General features: G+C 43.0%; 1 protein-coding gene across 1 annotated transcript in view; it reads right to left on the reverse strand.

Moving 5' to 3' along the window:
- Positions 1 to 1,911: 1,911 nt before the first annotated feature.
- LOC134970146 (inactive hydroxysteroid dehydrogenase-like protein 1) overlaps positions 1,912 to 27,824 on the reverse strand; it is a 106,577-nt gene continuing 80,664 nt past the window's right edge. Inside the window, exons 3-4 of the mRNA XM_063946190.1 lie at positions 7,288 to 7,515; positions 1,912 to 2,103 (exon numbers count right to left, since the gene is read on the reverse strand). Of these exons, the coding sequence (XP_063802260.1) occupies positions 1,999 to 2,103; positions 7,288 to 7,515 (333 nt within the window). The 3' untranslated portion in view covers positions 1,912 to 1,998. The remainder of the gene's footprint in view (positions 2,104 to 7,287; positions 7,516 to 27,824) is intronic.

Consider the following 27,824-nt stretch of genomic DNA (forward strand, 5'->3'; position numbering starts at 1 on the left):
CAGGGCTCATGCACAGCTGTGATAATGGATTTAGTATGATATCCTGGTTGTCGGGATCCTGGCGGTCAGGAGACGGATGCTGGGATCCTGACAGCTGGAATACCATCGGCGAGCACACTGTGTTCCCTCACGGGCTCGCTGCACTCACCACGCTTTGGGCCCAGTGGCATCCTTTGGTCGCCACAGGGTTATATGCCCCCTCGGAATTTGACCGCCGGTATTTCAATGGGTGTCGGGATTCCGGCGTCGGTATCCTGACAGCCAGGATCCCAACAGCCAGCAAAATGACTGCCTCCCGTGTCATAGCGTGAAATACTCAAATTGGTCCCATGCATTTCCATATTGCGTGCCTCACACTGACTTGTGACTGGAGAGTGGGCAATCTAGTATTGACCGAATACAGTAAGGGCAGGATTTATTCAAATTATCAAAAACAAATGTTAGAAAAAATGGGTATTAGTGTGCCAAAGGCTTAAAGTGGTCCTGGAGAGGTGGTGGAACGCATCTACCCCCCCCCCCCCCCCCACACACACACACATACACACACACACACACACACACACACACACACACACATTATGTGGAGCCATTGCTAGTCTTTTCGGCACCCCCCTGCAAACTATAAATTAGTGCCCCACATCCCATATTTTACAAAGGAACATTGATCTCGCAAAGAAGCAGCATGGTCACATAATAGTTCCCCCAATTCAAATTACACCAAACAGTAGCACAATCTTATTCACATTACACCACATGTATTGTCCCTGATTCATATTACACCACATAGTAATGCCTCTTATTCATGTTACATCACTCAGTAGTGCCCTTTATTCACATTGCACTACACATTGGTACCCATTATACATGTTATGCCACACAGTAGTGCCCCTTATATACATTAGCCACAGTAGTAGTGCCCCTTACACATAATGCCCACAGTTGTAGTGCCCCTTACACATAATGACCACAGTAGTGCCACTTATACACGTAACCACAGAAATGCTGCTTATATACGAAATGCCCTCAGTAGTAGTGCTGCTTATATACAGATTACCCACAGTAGTAGTTCCTCTCAGACATAATGCCACAATAGTAGTGCCCCTTACACACATAATAGCCACAGTAGTGCCCCTTATACACATATCTGCCTCACTCCAGCAGTTCACCACATGTGTCCCTCCAGCAGCTCCATGCCCAGTATCCCTTCAGCAGCTTCCTCACCTCTCTTGTTCCTCCAGCTCCCTCTCATCTTGTGTTCAGGATGCTCTTCTTCATGGCTCCTCTTCACTTCAGCAACAGTGACAGCATGGCATCACATACACCGTGCCGGAAAAGGAAGCCACTGAGACCTGAGGTGGGGACCAATGCTGTCGAACAGACACAGCATGTGTGAGTACCAGGAGGAGTGGGCTGTATATGGAGGAGGATCATGGAGTCCAAAGGACCTGAGGAAGGGTGAGGTGGCTGCAGCTCATCAGCAACACTAGTGTTGCCTGAATCATCTATTGATGTAGGTGATGGGGCAGTTTTTTCAGTTGGAATTACTGTGCAGGGCAATGAAGGTGGTGAAACTAGTTCCCCCTACCATTATAGGTGGTGGAACACAGTTCCACTTCGTCCCCCCCCCCACACTTTAACCCCTAGTATGATCAAAGTCATGAAATTTATACAGCACTATTATTTGTCATGTAAATAACTCATCATCAATACTTATAAGACATCATTAATAAATAACACTGTTATACTCCTATGTTATATTGATTAACACAGGAAAAGTTACAGTATGAATGCCTGTATAACACAAGTCACTTGCTTTATGTTCCATTAAGAGAATGCCAAATATTACACATAAGAACAGGTTATTAAGCTAATCAAGCTAATGTTTTTATTTTCAAAACACTTGCCCAGCAAATAGAACATGACCAAGATATTGTATGTCAAATAATATGCTATTACAGGATTACAAGGGTGCTGGAAAGATGATTCTGTATATTTTTCTCATTGATGTTTTCTTCTGGATAAGAACTTAGCTCGGGTTTTGTTATTACAGTAACTCCACAGACGCATCCAGAGACATTCTGGCATCCAGTAACCTATAGACATCTACAGGAAAATAATGTTCCTTAATTACATGCTGGTTTTTTCCTTAATATAAATTGTTATCAACTATTTATTTTTATTATGACCACTGTTATAACAACACAAGTAAACTTTTAGTAGACTTTCTCTCCCCCAAATGTTGTAAAGTTTAAAATGCAAATTCTCTAATATAACTCCATAACTTGTTGCAACTATCTATGTTAAGTTTTTTTTGATATTGGTGACTTGCATCAGGGGTGGACAAGAGACAGCGGAGTATATTAAGTGCTTAATTGTGACAACCCCCCTTTCACAACCACCACAGCTCTGTCCATACCCATTACATTGTCCTCTATAGGTCCACAAACCAGCTCCTATTCTTACCCTGGCGGCCGGTACTCCTCTCAAAAGTCTGTCCCGTCTACCTCCTTGCAGTGGGAGCCATGGCGATCACCCAAGATTTCATAGCACACGTTTTGAGGAGATGGGACAGACCTTCTACAATTATTGTATGGATTATATCATGAAGTGAAGTATTATCAGACTGAACAAGGGTTAAACACTGACACAGAGCCTAGGCTTGTAGATTGGAATAAAACTCCTTGTTATGACTCTGATGTGACTATTGTGTCTAGCCAATCAGTCAGCTAGTGGGAGGTGGAGTTGGGCCTTAGGAGTCTTTGGTGATCATTCCGAGTTGATCGCTAGCTGAATTTGTTCGTAGCGCTGCGAACAGGCTAAAAAATGGCAGTTCTGCACATGCGTATGCGGTGCAATGCGCACGCGCATTGGCCCTCATTCCGAGTTGTTCGCTCGCAAGCTGCTTTTAGCAGCATTGCACACGCTAAGCCGCCGCCTACTGGGAGTGAATCTTAGCTTAGCAAAATTGCGAACGAAAGATTCTCAAAATTGTGAATAGAAATTTCTTTGCAGTTTCTGAGTAGCTCGACAACTACTCTGCCACTGCGATCAGTTCAGTCAGTTTCGTTCCTGGTTTTACGTCACAAACACACCCAGCATTCGCCCAGACACTCCCCCGTTTCTTCAGACACTCCCGCATTTTTCCCAGAAACGGCAGCGTTTTTTCACACACTCCCATAAAACGGCCAGTTTCCGCCCAGAAACACCCACTTCCTGTCAATCACATTACGATCACCAGAACGAAGAAAAACCTCATAATGCCGTGAGTAAAATACCAAACTTCTTAGCAAATTTACTTGGCGCAGTTGCAGTGCGAACATTGCGCATGCGCAAATAGCGGAAAATCGCTGCGATGCGAAGAAAATTACCGAGCGAACAACTCGGAATGAGGGCCCTTGTACGGGCACAACGAACTATGTAGTTTTGCACAAGGTCTAGCGATACATTTCAGTCGCACTGCTTGCCGCAGAGTGATTGACATGAAGTGGGCGTTTCTGGGTGGCAACTGACCATTTTCAGGGCGTGTGCGAAAAAACTCAGACGTGCCAGAGAATAACACAGGCATGGCTGGAGAAACGCAAACATGGCAGGGCGAACGCTGGGCGGGTTTGTGACGTCAAATCCGTAACCGAATAGTCTGAAGTGATCGCTAGCGCTGAGTAGGTTTTGAGCTACTCTGAAACTACACAAAAATTTTTGTAGCCACTCTGCGATACAACTGTTCGCACTTCTGCTAAGCTAAAATACACTCCCAGTGGGCGGCGGCATAGCATTTGCACGGCTACTAAAAACTGCTAGCGAGCGATCAACTCGAAATGACCACCTTTATGTGTATGCTATGCAGAGACTCAGGGCTCTCTGTTTGCTGGTGACCCTCCCTCCCCTTTTTCTTTTTATGTAGAATTATTTTTGTTGTTAGTACCAAAATACAGCAAGGAAAAAAGAAAGTAATATAAAAAATATAAAGAAAAAGTCAGAAGTAAACTATAGAACCACATTTCAAAAAATAGGTATTTAACATGTTTTCAAAAATAGCAGTTTTATTTAAAGTTAGCTAAAAAGAATAAAAAAGAGAGAAAAATAATAATAATTAAATAAAAAGAAGAAGGGAAAATATAAAAAAATGAAGGCCATAATCTGGGAAAAATATTATATACTAAAATCACAAATGCACATAAAAAATGTCAATAGAAAATAATACAGCAGGGTAATAAAAGCCAAGGACTGAAATGGTTTTAGGATTTAGGGGGGTAACTCCAAGTTGATCGCAGCAGGATTTTTGATAGCAACTGGGCAAAACCATGTGCACTGCAGGGGAGGCAGATATAACATGTGCAGAGAGAGTTAGATTTGGGTGTGGTGTGTTCAATCTGCAATCTAAATTGCAGTGTAAAAATAAAGCAGCCGGTATTGACCCTGCACAGAAACAAAATAACCCACCCAAATCTAACTCTCTCTGCACATGTTATATCTGCCTCCCCTGCAGTGCACATGGTTTTGCCCAGTTGCTATCAAAAATCCTGCTGCGATCAACTTGGAATTACCCCCTAGGAGTGGATCCTGAAACAAAAGTGAACCAAGTGTACCAGACCTTTTTAAACATATTAACTTTATCATGGAGAGAAGCAGTAATTTTCTCCATATTAGCATTAAACTAGATTTTAGCTTTAACGAAATGCAAAGGTGGAAATGAAGGTTGTTTCCAACATTTTGCTAAGGAACATCTATCTGCTTGAAGCACATAAAAAATTAATGAATTTAAAAAATTACTAATCCCAGAAACCGGAAGCCCTAATAGAGCCGTCCAAGGATTCAAATATCACTCAAAAGGTTCCCAATCTCACCCCAATAAGGAATGACCTTAGGGCTGGTCCACCTCCCTCCCCTTTTTCTTTTCTCATTGCAGTGTCGTAGCGGAGGGGTCTTGCAGAACAAATAATATGTGGTGCACAGCAGGTACACTCTCCTTCACAGTGGCTTGTCTGCTGTTAGCCTCTATGCTGGAGATCAGCGACTCCGTCTCACCAGATGGGTCTTACTTTATTGGTGTGGATATGGAGGATATGTTGCCTTCTGAGCCTGGATGACACCTTTTAGACATCTAAGGATGCTGTGGTTGCAGAGTATTTAACCTGATTATATGGGATTGGATTATTACACCACGTACCGTATGACATTATAAGGTTCTGTGGTTGCAGAGCCTGCTATATTACCTGACCATATATTGATATGCCTGCCCCCTTTTTCTTTGCCATAATTTTCTTCTCTTAATGTTATCAATAAATTGGTGACTAATTTTAACTCCATATAGAGTTGTTTGCCGTATGAGAGGTTTTTTTTTTAGTTTGTATGTAATTTATTTTATATCCAACATGCAGCTTTCACATACAGTATATTTATTGCAGTCAATACAACATTCTCTTGTGTGTTAAAATCGCGTCATTATAATATTATTTTGTGTACAATTAGTGTAATGCAACTTTACTGACTTTTACTATCTTATGCTATTGTGGTGTGTAATTATTCACATCTACAGTATTATTATTATTATTATTATTATTATGTATTTATTATTATCCTCTATTTATATGGTGCCACAAGGGTTCTGCAGCACCTAAAAAAAAGTACATAAACGAACAGAACAAGAAAAACAGTGACTTTTAGTACAAGACAATGTAGAATAAGTACATAGTATATAAACATTTTTGCATCAATGGACATGACACTGAAATAAGTATCAGGGTGCCGAGAGAGCTAGGTGCCATTGCAAGGAGTATGGTGTAGGAGATAGTCTAAGTAAGAGAAGGAAAGCACATGATGGAAGAGGGCCTTGCTCGTGAGAGATTTTGAGAGCTCCCTGATGGGGAGAAGCAGACAGACAAGGGTGAAACAAATTGGGTAGATAGTGAGCATTGAACAGAGGATTAGGATGAGACAGCTGGGTTTGATGAAGAAGTGAGTCTTGAGAGCCCGTTTCAAGTTTTGTAGAGAGGTGGAAAGTCTGGTGGGAAGAGTTAGAGAATTCCAGAGATTGGGAGCAGCACATACAAAATCTTGGAGGCAGGAATGGGAGGAAGTAATCAATTGGGAGGAGAGGCAGTATGCATTTGTGGAGCGAAGAGGATGGGTGGGAATGTAAAGGGAGATGAGGTCAGAGATGTAAATAAGAGAGAAATGGGTAAGGGCCTTATAAGTGTGAGAAGCTTGAATTGGATTCTGAAGGGGAAGGAAAGCCAGTGTGGGGTTTGTAAGGTGGAAGTAGTACGTTTGAAGAGGAAGATAAGCCGGGCAGCAGCTTTCAGGATAGATTGGAGTGGATAGAGGTGTTTGTCAGGGAGACCAGATAGGAGGAGATTATAGTAGTCCAATCTAGAGATGACCAGTGAGTGTATGAGGGTCTTAGCAGCATCCATGGTGAGAAAGGGTCTGATCCTGGAAATATTTTTAAGATCGAAATGGCAGGACTGTGAAAGGTACTGAATGTGTGGTTTAAAAGAGATGGAGGAGTCAAGGATAACTCCAAGGCAGCACACTAGGGAAGAGGAGAGAGTTATGCCATCAGTAGATAATGACATTGTGGGGGCTAAGGTTATGCAGGAGGGAGGGAAGATGATCAGCTAAGTTTTTGGCATTTTATGTTTAAGAAAGCACTGGAACATGCAAGAAGAAGTAACAGAGAGATAGTTGGAGATACAAGTGAGGAGAGAGGTGGAGAGGTCAGGAGAGGAAAAGTAGAGTTCAGTATCATCAGCATGGAGATGAAAATCAAAGCCAAAAGACACCTACTGTTTGTGGAAGTAGGGGGGGGAGGTAGAGTCATTGGAGGAGACCGAGAAAGAACAGTCAGAGAGGTAGGAGGACAGCCATGAGAGAGCAGTATCATGCAGATCAAGGGAGTGAAGGATTTGCACGAGGAGAGGGTGGTCCAAAGTGTCAAAAGCAGCAGAGAGGTCAAGGAGAATAAGCAGAGAGAAGTTGCCCTTGGATTTGGCAGCAGGGACATCATTGTGCCTGATGTAAATGCTACTGTTTATGAGATGGGTGCATCTTGAGAAATGCCTGACTTAAAAATGCATGAACATTTGCATGTTCTTGTTTGTGTCTTTCCCCTATGTATGTTACTAGCAGCACATATGCATCACTCCTTAATGAGCCCCCATATCTTTCTGAGTATAAACTTTTATTGCTTTCTTTTCACCGAGGTGCACTCAGTTACAACCGTCTTCTTATGTCCCATTGACAGCTCATATTCCCATCATGTTACCCTTTCCCATGTGCAGTGCTTACCTGGATGGAGTGAGACCAGTGTCCGGTTGTCCTCAGCGATCTCCCTATGGTTCGCACTGCACTATGTGCATACTCTTTAGCAAGTGGAGCCAACAAGGACTTTTTTGTAAAGAAATCAACACATTCTACCATTTTTGTGACAACAAAAAAAGGAGTCAAACTCTGTATAAATATCCCTTCAGTGGAATATTCATACTGTAACGCTCTAGTGAAACGATCCAGAAAAGACTGTGGAAAAAATAAGAGGATGTAATTACATTACTGAGTCTGTTAGATGTTTTTTGTTTGTTTGTTTCAAATAAGTCTTAGCCTTCCCCATGTAGACAGAGTATATTAAGATGGAAACACATTTTGTTTTTAAACAGCATGTGCTATTGTCTTAGGGCCAAATGGAATAGGTCCAGATGTGGAGAAAGTGCAGATGTGTTGTCTGTGATTTTGCAGTGGGATTTGAGGTGAAAAAAATTAGGTTGGTTTTACCATAGAAAATAAATTGTCAGATTAAATTCCATGCCAAAAATATAAACTTTTGCTACATTGTTACCTATTACATTTGTCATCAAGTGTAATAGCCAGGGGCATTTCCCTTACACACCCATAAACCATCACGTCAAATCCTCCTTTACACCATTCCTAGTAGAGATTTACTACATGCAGAGGAAGCCTCACTTTACTCAGATGCAGTAGTACATCTATGGACTGACTGAGTTGAGCACAGATGCGGCCATCTTTGCGTCTGTTGCTGCAGTCACATCTGTGATTTTATGCTAATGTCACCACCAAGCCTAACCAATGGTAGGTGCAGTTTCTCAGTCTGAATACAGTTTCCTATGTGAATGGTTGAGCGTCTCTTTACTCAACTGCTTTCAGGGACCCTCCCATAAGTTTAGCCACACACCCCGTTACCTCCCAGATGCCACCAAGAAATGCCCAATGCATACCTCCCAACTGTCCTGATTTCAGAGGGACAGTCCCGCTATTCGGACACTGCTCCGCTGTCCCACTGGTGGGTCGCAGTTTCCCTCAGGTAGGGGTGGAGGCAGGTTGGGAGAACCAGTGATCACCACTGCTCTGCTCTGCAAAGCAGCCAGTGATCACTGAATTAGATGCCATGCGCATGCGCACGGCATCTAAACAGAGTGGGAGTGAGGTGGGGGCTGCCCAGCTGCTCAGGGAGGGCTGGGCATGCCCCTAAGATGACGAAAAGCGGGTCTCATGCGATGAAGCCCTGCCCCATCTGTCAAGGCCCCGCCCATTCTTGTGAGGCCCCACCTCCTTTCCCGGCCGCGGTCGCGCCTCCGGTGCAGCAGATCCTGCTCCACAAGATTAGAAAGTTGGAAGGTATGCAATGTATGTTAGAGACTGTGAGTCCAAATCTGTACTGCATCTGTGTATAAACACACTTTCCTGTCTGGCATTGCACTCCTAAAATATCTCCTAATTGAGTAGAAGTTTAAGACATTACGTGATTAGCACTGGGTTTGGCGATAAATTTGAGGGACAAAAACTAGAAGATTTATGTACACAGGTGTGTTCACCCTGATATCAGAGTGTAGCTGAGGGGGGATTCCCTTATGTTTGGGTGGCAGGGGAGTGAAAGAAAGCCGGAATACAAGATCTATCAGAGACTGCTGCTAGACCAATGTTATAACATGACAAAATCATTCTGCAAGAGGAGGGATAACAAAACTATATGGGAGAAGTCTATGAGATTAAGGTTTGCTTTATAAAAGGTTTTTACAGAAATTCCCTAGACCCTAGTGTATATCTAGTGCCTTGTAAACCATATAATAAAACTTTTTTGTTATAAATAAACCATTCAGAAAGTTTCTCAATTAAAAAGGATATACTTGAATATTGAATTGACAATGGTCTGACAAAAAATACTGTATATATGTATAGTACTGTGCAAAAGTTTTAGGCAGTTATGGAAAAAATGCTGCAAAGTAAGAATGCTTTCAAAAATAAAAGTGTTTCTTTTGATCAATTAATAAACTGCAAAGTGAATGAACAGAAGAGAAATTTAAATCAAATCAATGGGCCTAATTCAGTAAGGATAGCAAATTTGCAGAATTTGCTATCCTTTGGAGCACATCCTGGGGGCCGCCCATCGCTGGGCAAGGCCGCCCAGCATGCTGATCGGAGCCTCCCCCTCCTTCAACAAGCAGAAATTGCGATCACGTTGCATTTTCTGCTTGTTAGCAGAACAGAGGAAGCCATTTTCCTGATCATGATTGACAATACCGAAGCTGGAACCCTGAAGTGTGAAAGTCCAACTGGGGTGAGGTAACTATGTTCCCCCTTCTCCCCTACCTCCTAACCCTCCTTTCCCGCAGCATAACCCTAACCTCCTCCTATAGTTCCTAACCCTAACCTCCCCACGGTGGTGCCTAAACTTAACCCCCCGTTCCCCGCAGCCTAACCCTATCCCTCCCCCCTTAGTGCCTAAACCTAACCTCCCCCGGTGATGGCTTACCCTGACCCCCTCTCCCTGCAGCCTAACCCTTACCCCTTCACACAGCCTAAGCCCTCTGGGAGGTGCCTAAACCTAACCTCCCTCCCAGCCCTAACCCTAGCCTGTTCGCTATACTTACGTTCGGGATGCCGACTGTCAGGATTCAGGCATCGGTCTCCTTACCCTGTTGGGATTCTGCCATAAGCATTTTGATGGGTGTCGGTATTCCAGCATCTGTATTCCGCCTGCCTGACACCTTAAACTCATCCCCCTGCCTGTATTTCTCCGCATTGAGGAAACCATTAATCCTGACCAAATCCCCAACTCCATTTGCTGAAATGCAGCCCCAAACTTGCAAGGAAACTCCATAATGCTTCACTGTTGCCTGCAGACACTCACTATTGTACTGCTCTCCAGCCCTTCGGCGAACAAACTGCCTTCTGTATCAGTCAAATATTTACAATTTTGACTCATCAGTCCAGAGCACTTGCTGCCATTTTTCTGTACCCCAGTTCCTATGTTTTCATACATAGTTGAGTCTTAGCCTTGTTTCCATGTCGAAGGTATAGCTTTTTGGCCACAATTTTTTTTATGAAGACCACTTCTGGCTAGACTTCTTCAAACAGTAGATGGGTGTAGCTGTGTCTCACTGGTTTCTGCCGGTCCTGAGCTGATGTCACTGCTGGATATCTTTTGATTTTGAAGGGAAGTAAGAATGATGTGTCTTTCATCTAATACACTTGGACAACCACTGCGTCTTCAATTCTCAAAGTTGCGCTTTTTTTGTGCTTCTTCAAAAGAGCTGGAACAGCACATCTTGAATCCTCAGTCTGCCTTGAAATCTTTGCCTGAGAAAGACCTTGCTGAAGCTGTCTTGTTGCTGTGTTCAGACTTGCCGTGGTGTATGACATGAAACTGTCTTCCACAATCTCACCTTTTTAGCAGAGTTTGGCTGTTCCTCGCCCAGTTTTAAGCCTCCTACGCAGCTGTTTCTGTTTCATTTAATGACTGTGTTTCAACCTACATATGAAAATTGATGATCATTATCACCTGTTTTGTATGATTGGTTAATCATACACCTGACTATAATCCTACATGATCCCTAACTTTGTGCAAGTGTACCTAGAAGAATTGATGCTGTTTTGAAGGCAAAGAGTGGTCACACCAAATATTGATTTGATTTAGATTTCCCTTCTGTTCATTCACTTTGTCTTTTGTTAAGCTGTCGCCACCGCTGTTCTGGAATAGCGGGAAGCAGCGTGTACATGTGGGGTTTTATAAAGGTATATTAAGGTAAGACTTGTTTGTTATGCACTTTGCTCCTGATGAAAATTTTATAAAAATGTAAATGTTGACATAAAGGAAGGTGTACCTGCCTCTGCTTTAATAGTAATTACAGTGAGTGCCGCCTACTAGGACGAATACAAATTATATATATATATATATATATACAGATATGTTTGCAGCTCCTAATACCGTACACATATACAGTCAGGAGTTCCAGAATGGTTTGAGGTTGGGAGGTGGCACTGAAAAAGTGACATATGGGCGCTCCCCCAATACCTCCACCTGCTTATCTTTTCCGCCCATCTCTGATCAAAACCCACCATATTTTCAGGAGATTAAACTGTTTTACCTGTGTATAATGCCCACACGAACCATTTGGCTCATATATTGTGTGTAAATCTCACTCTGGTATTAACCAGTGCCTCCTGAGAAATATACGCCACCGCACATCCCTGGTAAGTGCACTCAGGTGTTCACGCTGGTTCTGGAAGGTTTTGCAGGCAAAATGGGTCCTACCTACTGTGATCTGGGTAGGTCTGATGTGGAGCCCAGTGGTACTCCTAGGAGTATATTCACTGATGAGAGTCATCCAAATTGTTTGATCTTCGAAAGATTGCCATCTTTAAAACGGTTCAGGAGTATCCGCGCTCATACAAATCGCATGTCAAACAGCTTTTTTCCAACTGCTGTTCGGCTGTTAAATGATCATTAGGTTGTGTGCAAATGTTTCCAAAATGTAGCATAGTGTTACTGTTATCTTATGGCATTGTGAGGATCTGATTGTATTTTCATTGACATGCTCTGTGGGGCTGGTCTCTGTGCTCTGTGGGACTGGTCTCTTCCAAGTGCTGCTGGGATTTCTAAATGTGAGTTGGAAACAGTAAAAAGGTGAACTCTTATTAATCTCTGTCTATCCATATAGAGATAGTAATTTTGTGAGAGAAAGTAATCTGATTCTGATTGATTGATTGATTGATTGTATCGTATCTATACTGTTTCTTTTTGTTTTAATATATCTGTACTGGGTTTTTTTGTTTTTTTTTCCTTTTGGAGGGAAAAAAATAAAAAAACAAATAAAGTGTGAGGTGATAGCCAGAGGGGTTAACTCAGGTGTGAGTAATCAGGAGTAATCAGGAGGGGGAGGGGCTGATTGAAGCAGCTGGGTGAGCCTATATAAGCAGTGACTAGACTCTTTGAGCCTGCTCTGTGGGGCTGGTCTCTTCCAAGTGCTGCTGGGATTTCTAAATGTGAGTTGGAAACAGTAAAAAGGTGAACTCTTATTAATCTCTGTCTATCCATATAGAGATAGTAATTTTGTGAGAGAAAGTAATCTGATTCTGATTGATTGTTTGTATCTATACTGTTTCTTTTTGTTTTAATATATCTGTACTGGGTTTTTTTTTGTTTTTTTTTCCTTTTGGAGGAAAAAAAATAAAAAAACAAATAAAGTGTGAGGTGATAGCCAGAGGGGTTAACTCAGGTGTGAGTAATCAGGAGTAATCAGGAGGGGGAGGGGCTGATTGAAGCAGCTGGGTGAGCCTATATAAGCAGTGACTAGACTCTTTGAGCCTGCTCTGTGGGGCTGGTCTCTTCCAAGTGCTGCTGGGATTTCTAAGTGTGAGTTGGAAACAGTAAAAAGGTGAGTTAGAATACAGAAAAAGGTGAGTTTTATAATACACAATCAGGAACACACATTTGCAGTACCAGTAAACTTCTGGTGAGGCTGCAAGGGGCTGACCTTGTGAGTGAGTGAGAGGGTCTCTTACTTGGAGTAGCAGAGGGGCTGTGATTGTGCGGGTGTGAGGGGCATTTTTTTTTTTTCTTAGCAGGAGCTGGAAGCTGAGTGAAAAGGAGGAGCAGTGAGCTGGAACAACTGCAACTGCTAAGTGGAGTATAGGTGCCACAGGAGAGAGTACTACGGCTGCATAAAAGTGAAGGACCAAGAACCGCACAAAGATAGATAAGTATAAGCCAGCTTAATTATTGTATAAGTGATATTGCTTGTCTTCTATTTTTTATTTTTGCTGCTTTTTCTTTGAGTGTAACAGGGAGTTAGACCTTGCAAACAATATGGGAGGGGCTGTGATTGAGGACCTCACTCAGTGCATGTCGTGCAAGATGTATGCACACCTGGAGCTACCGGCCCAGTGTGAATACATCTGCACGAGGTGTGTGCGAACGGTTGCCCTGGAAGCCCAGGTAACTGATCTAGAGCAAACTGTTACGCGACTGAGGGAGATTCACAATCTCGAGCGTAGTTTAGACAGAACGGTGGAGGAGTTGCGGGAGGGGTCACTGGTAGAAGAGGATGATGATCAGGTAGCCAGTTGGGTCACAGTTAGAAGGAAGAAAAAGAGGGGGAGGCACGACATCTCCGAACTATCAAACCCGAACAAATTTGCCCGATTGGACGAAGAATCGGAGGATGATAGTGAAGAAATGACGGTGCCGGAGGAGACTGCTCCCTCTAGCATCCAGAGGTGCGGTCCCTCTGGCGCGGTTGGGATAAAAGATAGAGAGGTACCTAGTCAAATGGTGGTGGTAGGGGATTCTATCATCAGGAAGGCAGATAGGGCAATCTGCTACCGGGACCGTGATCGCCGTACAGTCTGTTGTCTCCCGGGTGCTCGGGTACGGCACATCGCGGACCGGGTAGATAGATTGTTGGGAGGGGCTGGCAAAGACCCGGCGGTCTTGGTGCACGTTGGCACCAATGACAAAGTTAGCGGAAGGTGGGATGTCCTTAAGAAAGACTATAGGGACTTAGGAAAGAAACTGAAGGCAAGGACATCTAAGGTAATATTCTCGGAATTATTACCCGTGCCACGCGCTAGTCCAGGGAGGCAGAGGGAGATTAGGGAGGTAAATGTGTGGCTTAGGGATTGGTGCAGGAAAGAGGGGTTTGTGTTCCTGGAACACTGGGCGGACTTCTCAGTCAGGCGCCATCTCTTTTGTCGTGACGGATTGCACCTGACTGAGGAGGGGGCAGCGGTGCTGGGGGGAAGGATGGTTAGAAGGTTGGAGGAGATTTTAAACTAGGAGCCTGGGGGGAGGGTTTAGCTAGAAACTACGGGTCATGCAGTGAGAATAGTGGGGACGGCGGTAGTAAACGAAATGGGGGAGAAGTTGGGGGGAGGGTAAGAGCAGGCAGTAAGGTTACTAACATGGGTACTAAAAGGGATTTTACCAAAGCACTAACCAATGACGATTACAGGTCATCCTTGCCACATAAGGTGAAAGATGTCCCTAACGCAAGGGAAAATACTTATCTTAGTTGTATGTATGTAAGCGCCAGAAGCATTACTGGTAAAAAGGGTGAACTAGAAATACTTGCAGCAAGCAAACAGTATGATATTATAGGCATTACTGAAACTTGGTGGGATGAATCTCATGATTGGACAGTCAATCTAGAGGGCTATACACTGTTTAGGAGAGACAGACTAAATAAAAAGGGTGGAGGGGTGTGTCTGTACGTAAAGCCGTTTTTAAAACCTAATATATGGGAAGATCTTCAGGAGGGGACTGTAGACATTGTTGAGACATTATGGGTAGAAATTGCATGCGGGGAAAAAGGAACAAAAAAGTTAGTATTGGGTGTATGCTATAGGCCGCCTGGTATCAACGCATCTGATGATGAATTGTTACTAAAGAAAATTGAAAAAGCAGCAGGAGTAGGAGACATAGTAGTGATGGGAGATTTTAACTATCCAGAGATAAACTGGAAAAACGATTCATGTGATACTGCTAGGGGCAGTATGTTTTTAAACACACTAAATGATAACTACCTAGTCCAACTAATTGAGGAACCAACTAGGTACAATGCAATCTTAGACCTGGTATTAACAAACAATCAGGATTTGGTATCGGGTATTATAGTAGGGGAACCCATAGGAAACAGCGACCACAATATGGTCACATTCAATATCAGTTTCTACAAACAGCCCTATACTGGCTCAACTAGGACTTTAAACTTTAGCAAAGCCAACTTTGAAATGATGAGGGTATTTTTCAGGGATATTGAATGGGAAGGTTTGTTTTTAGGAAAAAATACTACGGAGAAATGGGAGGTACTAAAATTCCTGCTAGCTAAATATACACTCAAATATATTCCTATGAGTAGCAAAAAAGGGAATAAAAATCATAAACCGATGTGGCTTAACAAAAAGATTAAGGAATTTATGGGCAAGAAAAGGCGAGCATTTAAAAAATACAAATCTGACGGGGATGCAGAGTCATTTCAGCACTATAAGGAATGTAACAAAAATTGCAAAAAGGAAATAAGAGCGGCTAAAGTAGAAACTGAAAAACTAGTAGCAAAGGAAAGCAAAGCGAATCCCAAAAAATTCTTTAAATACATTAATAGCAAGAGATTAAAAAAGGAGAGTATAGGCCCTTTGAAAGACAAGTTGGGAGTCTTAAGCAAAAATGATAATGACATAGCGGACACACTAAATGAGTTTTTTTCAACAGTATTCACTAGAGAGGACCCAATTCAGGGACTGACACACAATCTCAATAATGACAATATCACACTGATAGGTACTTATTTAAGCGAGGAAGTAGTCTGTGACCGATTAAAACATTTAAAGATTAATAAATCACCAGGGCCCGATGGTATTCATCCAAGGGTTCTAATGGAGCTTCACTCTGAACTGGCAAAACCGCTATCTTTGATCTTTGAGGATTCAGTTATATCAGGTATGGTTCCCAAAGACTGGCGTATAGCGGAAGTAGTGCCTATATTCAAAAAGGGAAGATAAGCTGAACCAGGTAATTATAGACCAGTTAGTCTTACATCTATAGTGGGGAAAGTATTGGAAGGTATTCTAAGAGATAGTATTCAGAAGTTTCTTGAAACCAATAAGGTCATTAAAAGGAATCAACATGGGTTTATGAAGGACAGATCCTGTCAAACCAACTTACTTGGCTTTTATGAAACAGTAAGCGCAAACCTAGATCAGGATAAAGACGTGGATGTAATCTTTTTAGACTTTGCCAAAGCGTTCGATACTGTACCACACATGAGACTTATATACAAGCTACAAGAATCAGGGCTAGGAAGCACAATATGCACTTGGGTCAAAAACTGGTTAGATAATAGGAAGCAGCGCGTTGTGGTTAATGGATCTTTTTCAACTTGGACTGAAGTGCTAAGTGGTGTGCCGCAAGGCTCAGTATTAGGACCGCTATTGTTCAATATTTTCATTAATGACCTAACAGAAGGTCTAGAGAGCATGGTGTCAATTTTTGCAGATGATACCAAATTATGTAAGGCTATAAATACAGAGGAGGATGCCGAGTCTCTTCAGAACGACTTAGTTAAATTAGAAGCATGGGCAGCCAAATGGAGAATGCGCTTCAACACAGACAAGTGTAAGGTAATGCACTGTGGTAACAAGAACAAAAATTACACCTACCTACTAAATGGGGTAAAATTAGGGGATTCTGTACTGGAAAAGGACTTAGGTGTCCTCATAGATAGCAAGCTAAGAAGTAGTATCCAAAGTAGGACTGCAGCAAAGAAGGCTAATAAGATATTAGCATGCATAAAACGGGGTATTGATGCTAGGGACGAGAGTATTATACTCCCGTTATATAAATCACTAGTGAGGCCACACCTTGAATACTGTGTACAGTTCTGGGCACCGTACTACAAAAAGGATATCCTGGAGCTTGAAAAGGTACAGAGGAGGGCGACCAAACTAATTAAGGGCATGGAGACGATGGAATACAAGGAAAGGCTTGAAAGACTAGGCATGTTTACATTGCAAAAGCGGAGACTAAGAGGGGATATGATCAACATCTACAAATATATAAGGGGACAATACACAGAGCTTGCGCGGGACCTGTTTTTGGTTAGATCAACACAGAGGACTCGTGGACACTCGCTCAGGTTAGAGGAGAGGAGATTCCGCACAATACAGCGTAAAGGCTTTTTCACGGTAAGGACAATACGTGTTTGGAATTCCCTGCCCGAGGGAGTTGTATTGGCGGAATCTGTCAACACCTTTAAGAATGGGTTAGATAAATTCCTATTGGAAAAGGATATCCAGGGGTATGGTGCATAGTCATGCATTATAGTTACTATAAATAGGGATAAAATGCAATGGCTGACAGCAGCATCAGTCAGAAATTTTAGTCAAATCATCATGCATAGGACACCACAAATAGGTTGAACTCGATGGACAATTGTCTTTTTTCAACCTCAGATACTATGTTACTATGTTACTATTTCGTTGTTGATTTTGTTAATGACAAATAAAGTATATTATTATTACTATTATTATTATTATTACTTTCCCCTGATGTGTTTTGCCAATTCCTGCCTTCGACAGGGCATGAGTGAACCTCTCATTTCCATGGTCAGCTATAAATACCTTAAAATAATGCTCTTTTCTAGGCCGGTGCATCACTTCTGGTGATAGCACTTCTGCCCACCATCCTTCTTCTGGAGCTTCTACCCTTTCCTGATGCCACTTCCTGTTGGTCACTTCCGCACATTCAGTGTTTGGTACCCTGAATCTTCTGGTACACATCATAAAATAAAAATACTATGAATATAGTGCTTTATAGTGCTATAGATAACAGAGCGCTTGTTTGTATGTGAACGCACACCTGTAGGAAAAAAAAATGGCTAACTCGTTTTTTGTTTACTGCTCTTTTGAGTGACAAGTTTTGAGAGTCCCCAGATCGTTACATGAAGGGTTCCAAAGTAATGCTGTTGATGGATGAGTGGGAGTGCGAGCAGGTACTCACCACCGCTAACTTTTCCTATCTCTGTACCTGTGTGGTAAGCAGTTCCCGGCTGGTTCCCTCCTGCGGCTTCTTCCGCCCGCCTGTCGGTGGCAGGTGTAAGACTGACGTCCTCTGGGGTCTGTGGCTGGGGTCTCATTGATGCGCTAAACCAACGCATTTTGGCCAGTATGCCCTTTCTCAAGGATAGAGCTTTGGTTACAATGACTCCTTTTTATTACTAAAACTTTAATCAACTGGTTAAAAAACTGAAGTTGTCTTCCATGTAAAAAGGCGGCTGCCTTGTGTTCCTTTTTGCGGGATGGTCTTCATTTTTTTATCTTTACATTAGGTAGTGCGTATTCTAAAATAAATGTTTCAAATAAAGGTGCATTGTGTGTTAATTTATTATTGATATAAGATGTCAACTAAAGCATTTTCTTGAAAAATAGACTTTTTGAATGTGCTTATAAAAAGGTGTTCAGTCCCATAGGGCTTAGTGTGTTCATATGGTATATCCATTTTGTTTAATTTCTTTTTAATTCTGATACCACATCACCCCCTCTCCAATTTTTACTGATTTTTTAAATTCCTACAAATTTTAGCCCTGAGTGGTCTCTATTGTGGTGGTCTGCATAATGCTTTGACATACTATGTGTGTCCAGACCCTTTTTATATTTAGAATCTGTTCAGATACTCTTCTTTTCAATTATCTTTTCATCTGACCTATGTACTGATACCCACAGGGGCATTCAAGTAAATACATTACTGCTTCGCTGTCGCAGGTGATTTGTTCTTTAATTCTATACAAAAAAATTTCTTACATTTGACTGGAATTCTCTAATCAGACGTGTTGAATTTATTTTGTTGTGTTGCATGATATGCATTTTAAACAATGATAACTTCTATTTCTTTCTTTGTCGATTCCATCTCACGGTTTTAGAAAGCTTTCAACTAGGTTTTGTTTCAAGTTTCATGCTCTCTTGTATATTATTTTTGGGTTTTGCATATAAATGGTTGTAAGGTTTTGTCTAGATGTAAAATGTTCCAGTGTTTTCTTATTATTGCTTCAAATGCGAGATGTTGGCTATTGAACTATGTGATAAACGTGGTGTCGAAGTTTTCTTTAATTTCCCTTTGTATGTAATGAGATCCTTCCTATCAGCTTCTGTAATTTTGTCGATTTATCTTTGTAGAAGTTCTTCATTGTATCCTCTCTCTGTAAATTTCTCCTTCATTGTTTTACTTTGTTGCAGATATGTTTCATGTTGTGTGTTGTTACTTTTTAGTAGAGATGAGCGGGTTCGGTTTTACTCGGATTTACTCGGATCTCAAAACGGCATCTTATTGGCTCACGGATGTCACGTGTTTTGGATAGCCAATCAGAAAAATTCAGATAAAACCGAACTGGCGTTAATTCTGGCGTTAAATCCGAACCTGCTCATCTCTACTTTTTAGTCTTCTAAATTGACCTCCAGGGATGTTATCGATCTATTCAGTGTGGTGGTTACTAATTTTTGACAAAGTGTTGGTGCCATTTACTGTCTTTATATGATTTCTTGTATGTATTTCTTGACATCAATGAATATTTCCAGATCTAGGCAAATTATAATTTCTTTACTCCATACTGATGTGAACTCAAGGCCAAAGGTGTTGTTTCCTATGTATTGTAGGAATTCTTGAAGTATTGTTTCTGGATATTTCCATATGAAAATCAGGTCATCTATGTACCTCCTCGAAATTACCAAATGGACTCAATAAATGGATTGTTGTTCCAAATGCTTTATAGGGTAGATGTAAATGAATATTGTATAGTCCATAGTTTTGATGATTCTTAATATGAATATTGCAAATAATATAAAAATAGCCAAAAAATATATATATAAAAACACAATCAATCTACATACATGACAAATATATGGATCATCAAGTATGGAGGTTTTTAAATAATATTATGTAATACTTTAAGAACTTATTTAAATGATATATTTGATGGGTATCTCTAAATAGGGAATATTTCTTTAGAGAAATTGTACAATTTCAAAGTCCACATAAAGTCCTTTCGGAGTGGCAGTGAAGAAATGATGGAGCTGGAGGAAACTGTTCCCTCTAGCAACTGGTGGAATGGTCACTCCAGCACAGATGGGAAAAAAGAAAGTGAGGTACTGTACTTACTCAGATTGTGGTGCTAGGGGATTCTATTATCAGGAACAGTGCTACTGGGACCGTGATCACCGTACAGTCTGTTGTCTCCCGGGTGCTCAGGTATGATATATTGCGGACTGGGTAGAAAGATTGATGGGAGGGGCTGGGAATGACCCGGTGGTCTTGGTGCACGTTGGCACCAACGACAAAGTTAGGGGTAGGTGGGGTGGGATGTCCTTAAGAAAGATTATAGGGACTTAGTGGGTACTTCAGACTGAATTGCTGCAGCAGCAGCGATCGCAGTCTGAATTTCTTTGTGGGGTGCGCCCGCGCACCCTGGGAGCCCAGTGAGATGCTAAAAGCATCTCAGGGCTGCGACTGCCTTCAGCCTGATTGATAGGCAGAGGTGATCATGGAGTGGGAGGGGGTGTTCCAACGGCATTAGAAAGCAGTTGGCAGGGTGCGGTCCGGACAATGCAGGAATGTCCAGACCTGTTGCGGGGGTGGGCTGCGGCAGCTGTGTGACGTCACACACAGATGCTGCAATCCGGGACATGGTGGGTAGCTCCCTGCCAGAGTGTAGGAGCTGCGCAGGCAGGGAGCTACTCGCCGGGTGCAAAAGCATCACCGCCGTGCGATGCTTTTTCACCCATGCTGAGGGGAGGGAGGGCAGAGCCAGATATGTGGGGCGGACTAGCCCTGTGCTGGTTGTCCCCCCGCATGTCTGAGATTTTGATTGTAGATGTGCTATGGTAATATTACCTGTGCCACGCACTAACCCAGGGAGGCAGAGGGAGATAAGGGAGGTAAATGTGTGACTTAGAGACTGGTGTTGGAAAGAGGGGTTTGTGTTCCTGGAATACCCAGGTGCCATATTTTTTTGTTGCAATGGATTGCACCTGAATGAGGAGGGGGCAGCAGTGGTGGTGGTGGGGGGGATGGTTAAAAGGTTGGAGGAGATTTTAAACTAGGTGCCTGGGGGAGGGTTTAGCTAGAATCTATGGGTCAGCAGTGAGAATAGTAAGGATTGAGGTAGTGAGCTGAATGGGGGTGGAGAAGGGGGGAGGGAAAGAGCAGCTGGCAAGGGTATTACCAAGGGTATTGCCAAATTACAATTTAACGATGAATATGGATCACCAATAATGCATATAGAAAATGAAGTTCCTAGCAGTAGAGGGAATACTTATCTTAATTGTGTGTATGTAAACCATAGAAGCCTTACATGGAAAAAGGGGGAACTAGAAGTCCTTGCAGCAAACAAACAGTATTATATTATAGGTATTACTGAAACTTGGTGGGACAAAACTCATGATTGGACAGATAATCTGGAGGGTTATACGCTGTTCAGGAGAGGCAGATTAAATAAAAGTGGTGGAGGGGTATGTCTTTATGTAAAACCTTTTTTAAAACCTGATATAAAGGAAGACATTTGCGATGGGACTGTAAATACTGTGGAGACTTTATTGGTAGAAATTGCATGCGGGGGAAAGGGAACTAAAAAGATAATTATAGGGATATGCTGCAAGCTGCCTGATATTAATGTGTCTGATGAGGAATTGTTACTGAAGCAAATCAAAAAAGCGGCAGGATTAGGAGACATAATAGCGTTGGGAGATATAAACTATCCAGAGATAATTTGGAGAAATGATTCATGTGATACCGCTACTGGCAATAGGTTTTTAAACACACTAAATGATTACTACTTACTCCAACTAATCGAGGAACCAACTATAATGCAATCTTAGATCTGGTATTAAACAATGGGGATTTGATATAAAATATTATAGTAGGGGAGCCCATGGGAAACCGACCACAATATGGTCACATTCAATATCAGTTTTCAAAAACAGCACTATATAGGCTCAACTAAGACTCTAAACTTTAGCAAAGCCAACTTTGATATGATGAGGGCAGCTTTAAGTGACATTGACTGGGAAATTGTGTTTCAAGGCAAGAATACTACAGAGAAATGTGATATATTAAAAGCATTGCTCGCTAGTTATACTTGTAAATTAATTCCCATGGGCAGCAAATGAAGGAGTAATAATTCCAAAGCAATGTGGCTTAACAAAAAGATTAAGGAACTAATGACCAAAAAGAGGTGAGCTTCCAAAAAGTATAAATTGGATGGGAAGGCGGAGTCATTCCAGTACTATAAGGATTGAAACTAAAAATATGCAAAAAAGAAATCAGAGCATCTAAAATAGAACCGGAAAAGCTAAAAGCAAAGGAAAGTAAATCAAACCCCAAAAAGTTTTTAAATACATCAACAGCCTTTTAAAAGGCAATTTTGTCATCTTAATCAATAACAACAATGACATAGCGGGAAAATTAAACAAGTTTTTCTCATCTGTATTCACAAGAGAGGACCAGGTGGTGGGATTGACGCATAATCTACGCAATGATAATGTCCCACTGCTAAATGCTTATTTAAGTGAGGAAGTAGTCTGTGACCGATTAAAAAAAAAAAAAAAAAAGATTAATAAATCACCTGGTCCCAATGGAATTCACCCAAGGGTTCTCATGGAGCTACACTCCAAATTAGCAAGACCCCTATATTTGATTTTCAATGACTACTGTAACTTACATCAGGCATGGTCCCCAAAGACTGGCGTATAGTGGAAGTAGTGCCGATATTAAAAAGGGAAGTAAATCTTAACTGGGTAATTATGGACCAGTCAGTCTTACATTTATAGTGGGGAAAGTACTGGAAGGTATTTTAAGAGACAGAATACAGGAGTTCCTTGAAACCAATAAAGTTATTAATAGGAACCAACATGAATTTGTGAAGGATAGATCATGTCAAACTAACTTAATAGGCTGTTATGAAACAGTTAGTGTTAACCTAGATCAGGGTAAAGAGGTGGATGTAATCTTTTGATACTTTGCTAAAGCTTTCAATACATCAATACAGTACCTCACATGAGACTTATCTACAAATTAAGAGAACTTGGGCTAGGAAGCATGTGGCAGAGTGGCTCTCTCCCACATTCTGGGGAAGGGGTTAATCAACTGCAGCTCAGGGAGGGTCCACACCCTTTCCTTAGTTAGGACTAGCTAAGATATAAAAACCAGGCCACATGAGTTAGTAAGGGGGGGGGGGGCATGTGTGGGAGAGGCTGCACCTTCCTTTATGAGCTCTCTCTGTCCTGGAGAAATCTGCACCCTGAAACTGCTGTGAATACTCTGCCTGTTTACACTGCTGTCTTCAAGTAAGTTGAATTGTTATTTTGACCTGTTGATGGTATCCTTTGTAAGAAGCTATTACAGTGGCTATGCCTGTCAGCTGGAGATAAAAGCTTACTTGTTTGCAATACTTCTGCCTCCCATTGGTCGTCTGAAACTTACCCGCTACATTGTGGTGTCAGAAGAGGGATAAGTGCATCCTGGGCAAAGGATCCTGAACAGGTGGTCATGGAATCCATTATGCAACAGATGTTGGACTTCTTTAAACAGCAGCAAGCAGTAATGAATGCTCCAGTACTCCCCAAAATGCAGGTCTCAATGATGTGGAGGCCTTTCTTACAACCTTTGAAAGGGTTGCTACCTTGAATGCATGGCCCAAAGAATGCTGGGCCCTACAGATTGCCCTTCTGCTAACAGGGGAGGCCCAAGCTGCATATGCTGTCCTGACGCTGTAAGATGCAAAAGATTATGACCATGTGAAGCCTGCTGTGTCCGACAGATTTGGGCTTTTGCAAGAAATTCAGGTCTGTGTCCTATGACCCTGATGTGAGGCCGCGTGTTGTGGCACAGAGGCTAGCCAGTCTTGCAGTTAAGTGGCTCCGGCCCGGCTAGTGGAGTTGCTCACTGGGTCCAGCTGCATCTGTTTGACACTTTAGACTCTGCAGTCCGGCTAGTGGAAAATGCATTGCTGGCACAGGAAGGTATGGAGAACCTTTCTACTTTAATTACGCCAGAGTCTCCATGTTTGCCCCGCAGCAACCATTGTCTCGGGGTAAGGTGTCCCCATGTCGGGATCCAGATAGATGCCAGTTTCCCTCTCAGATGCTGACCTGAGAGAAATTGAGGCCCACAGCTTCTCCCCTCGCTATGCATAAAGAGGGTGTTCGGCTGAGAGGTCTTTTACAGGTAAGGCATTGGCCGCTCGTTTCCCAGAAATCGGAGGTCCAGAGCTGCTGACTTCCCCAACAACTCCAGCACAGGTTTGTTCCTCATGTTGCAAAGATGAACAGCAAGGGGTATATTTACTAATATTCGTGTTTTAGCCATTTTTAAGGGTGTTTGAACTCGAATGGTATCGGGTGCATTTTATTGCAACTTTTTGAATCCTGATATGGTCATTTACTAAGCTGCATCGCAACATTCATCTTTTCCGATGTCGATGTGATTCGTAATGTCAGGCAGTGTTTTACGGGAGTGATGAGTAAAACACTGCCTGACAAAACACAAGGAATCCCGGCCGGATCTGTGAGATCCATGCAGGGCTTCATTGTGCACCTTTAAAAAAAATAATTAAAGTGTTAAAAATCAAGAAAAAAATTGCGTGGGGTCCCCCCTCCTAAGCACAACCAGCCTCGGGCTCTTTGAGCCGGTCCTGATTGCAAAAATATGGGGAAAAAATTTACAGGGTTCCCCCATATTTTAACAACCTGCACCGGGCTCTGCGCCTGGTCCTGGTGCCAAAAATATGGGGGACAAAAAGCGTAGGGGTCTCCCATATTTTTAACACCAGCACCGGGCTCCACTAGTCAGACAGATAATGCCACAGACGGGGGACACTTTTATATAGGTCCCTGCGGCCCTGGCATTAAATCATTAACTAGTCACCCCTGGCCGGGGTACCCTGGAGGAGTGGGGACCCCTTAAATCAAGGGGTCCCCCCCTCCAGCCACCCAAGGGCCAGGGGTGAAGCCCGAGGTTGTCCCCCCATCCAAGGGCTGCGGATGGGGGGCTGATAGCCATGTGTAAAAATAAGAATATTGTTTTTTGTAGCAGTACTACAAGTCCCAGCAAGCCTCCCCCGCAAGCTGGTACTTGGAGAACCACAAGTACCAGCATGCGGTGGAAAAACGGGCCCGCTGTTACCTGTAGTACTACTACAAAAAAATGACCCAAATAAAAACAGAACTCACACACCTTGAAAGTAAAACTTTATTACATACATGCACACCTACATTCACACATACTTACCTATGTTCACACGAGGGCCAGTCCACTTCTCCAAGTAGAATCCATGGGGTACCTGAAAATAAAATTATACTCACAAAACTCCAGTGTAGATCGGTCCTCTTCTGAGCTTGTAATCCATGTACTTGGTAAAAAAACAAACCGAAAAACCGGAACCACGCACTGAAAGGGGTCCCATGTTTACACATGGGACCCCTTTCCCCGACTGCCGTGACCCCCGTGACTCCTGTCACAGAGGGTCCCTTCAGCCAATCAGGGAGCGCCACGTCGTGGCACTCTCCTGATTGCCTGTGCGCTCCTGAGCTGTCAGTCAGGCTCCGCACGGCAGAGATACAATGTAGCGCATAGGCGCTATATTGTATCCAATGGTGGGAACTTTGCGGTCAGCGGTGAGGTTACTCGCGGTCAACCGCTGACTGCAAAGTTCCCACCATTGGATACATTGTAGCGCCTATGCGCTACATTGTATCTCTGCCGTGCGCAGCTTGACTGACAGCTCAGGAGCGCACAGGCAATCAGGAGAGTGCCACGACGTGGCACTCCCTGATTGGCTGAAGGGACCCTCTGTGACAGGAGTCACGGGGGGTCTCGGCAGTCGGGGAAAGGGGTCCTATGTGTAAACATGGGACCCCTTTCAGTGCGTGGTTCGGGTTTTTCGGTTTGTTTTTTTGCCAAGTACGTGGATTACAAGCTCAGAAGAGGACCGATCTACACTGGATTTTTGTGAGTATAATTTTATTTTCAGGTACCCCATGGATTCTACTTGGAGAAGTGGACCGACCCTCGTGTGAACATAGGTAAGTATGTGTGAATGTAGGTGTGCATGTATGTAATAAAGTTTTACTTTCAAGGTGTGTGAGTTCTGTTTTTATTTGGGTATTTTTTTTGTAGTAGAACTACAGGTACCAGCGGGCCCGTTTTTCCACCGCATGCTGGTACTTGTGGTTATCCAAGTACCAGCTTGCGGGGGAGGCTTGCTGGGACTTGTAGTACTGCTACAAAAAACAATATTCTTATTTTTACACATGGCTATCAGCCCCCCATCCGCAGCCCTTGGATGGGGGGGACAGCCTCGGGATTCACCCCTGGCCCTTGGGTGGCTGGAGGGGGGAACCCCTTGATTTAAGGGGTCCCCACTCCTCTAGTGTACCCCGGCCAGGGGTGACTAGTTAGTGATTTAATGCCAGGGATATAAGGATATAAGTGTCCCCCGGCTGTGGCATTATCTCTCTGACTAGTGGAGCCCAGTGCTGGTGTTAAAAATACGGGGGACCCCTACGCTTTTTGTCCCCCGTATTTTTGGCACCAGGACCAGGCGCAGATCCCGGTGCTGATTGTTAAAATATGGGGGAACCCCTGTCAATTTTTTCCCCATATTTTTGCAACCAGGACCGGCTCAAAGAGCCCGAGGCTGGTTGTGCTTAGGAGGGGGGACCCCACACAATTTTTTTTTAACATTTTTACACTAAACGACCCTTTCCCATAGATAACCATGCACAGATCTCACTGATCCTTGCATGATTATCCAAACTCGCCAGGAAAAAGCAGGTCTATTTTTTTGCTGCTTTTTTTAATGAATCGCAAAAAAAACACCCGCACTTGAGCATTCAGAGACTAACACCCAAATATGAATTAATAGTGAATACCCGTGTTGTATGAAATAACAGCCGCATTTGACCGATGGTCTATTCATTCGTATTTCTGAACTTAGCCTTGAAAACCATAACGAATAGCCCAAACACTGCGGAGATTTGTGCTTAGTGAATTCCCGTGTTGGGACTTAGAAAAAAAAACACAAATCGGTCAAACTCGGATAATTAGTAAATATAGGCCCAAGAGTGGGTATGTCCGTAGATGGATTGTTCTTTCTCCGGTGTCTTCACAGCTGTAGAGACCTGTCATCTCCCACCTAGGATACAGGTATGTATACAAGTCGGAAATAGGCTGGTTGAGGGTTTGGTAGTCTCTGGCTCTTCTACTACCCTGATACAATGGAATCTGTTGTCCCCAGAGTTATTGTTGCCCCATGAACTAGTCCGCATTTGTTGTGTTCATGGAGATGTTCGGCCCTATCCTACCGCCATGGTCCCTTTGATAATTAGGGGAAAGACTGCCAAATTACGTGTGGGCTTTTGTCCATGGTTAAAAGCCCCTGTGTTAGTAGATTGTGACTGGCCTCACTTCCGCGCTGCTGGTTTTGCCAGAGGAACAGGTGCCTGCAGCGACCCTTGGAGAGACATTTCCTTTTTCCCCAGATTTGTTTCTGTCCCGAGTAAGGACTCCTAAATCTGAGAAACAAAGGAGAAGGGATCACAAAGACTGGCTTACTCGTCATGTTTTGGTGGGACAAAAGATCCCTTCCCATAACAATGCTGATTGTAGTGTGCCTGTAAATGTTGATATGCCTGCTCATGCTAATGTGCCTATTAATCCTGATGAACCTGTCAATGCTAATGTGCCTATTAATCCTGATGAACCAGTCAATGCTATTGTGCCTAGACATACTGAGGTCCAGGTAAGTAGTATTAATGAAGAGCTCTTGTCACTTCCCCTTGCGCCTCAGCATGATTTAAGAAAGGGTCAACAGGAAGATCCTGACTTAAAAAGGGCCTTTGAAAGACTTCCGGTTCTGGCTGCATGCAGGACGCTGCTCCTCTCTGAAGCCCGTCTAGGATCATCTTTTCATGGCTTTTATTAGCCTCCAGACCCCATGCTCCCACCTCGTAACCTGCTTGTGCCTGTGATGGACAAGTTCTTGCCCCCGCCA

The sequence above is a fragment of the Pseudophryne corroboree genome, chromosome 11 (assembly GCF_028390025.1).
Source record: "Pseudophryne corroboree isolate aPseCor3 chromosome 11, aPseCor3.hap2, whole genome shotgun sequence".
NCBI classification, from domain to species: domain Eukaryota; kingdom Metazoa; phylum Chordata; class Amphibia; order Anura; family Myobatrachidae; genus Pseudophryne; species Pseudophryne corroboree.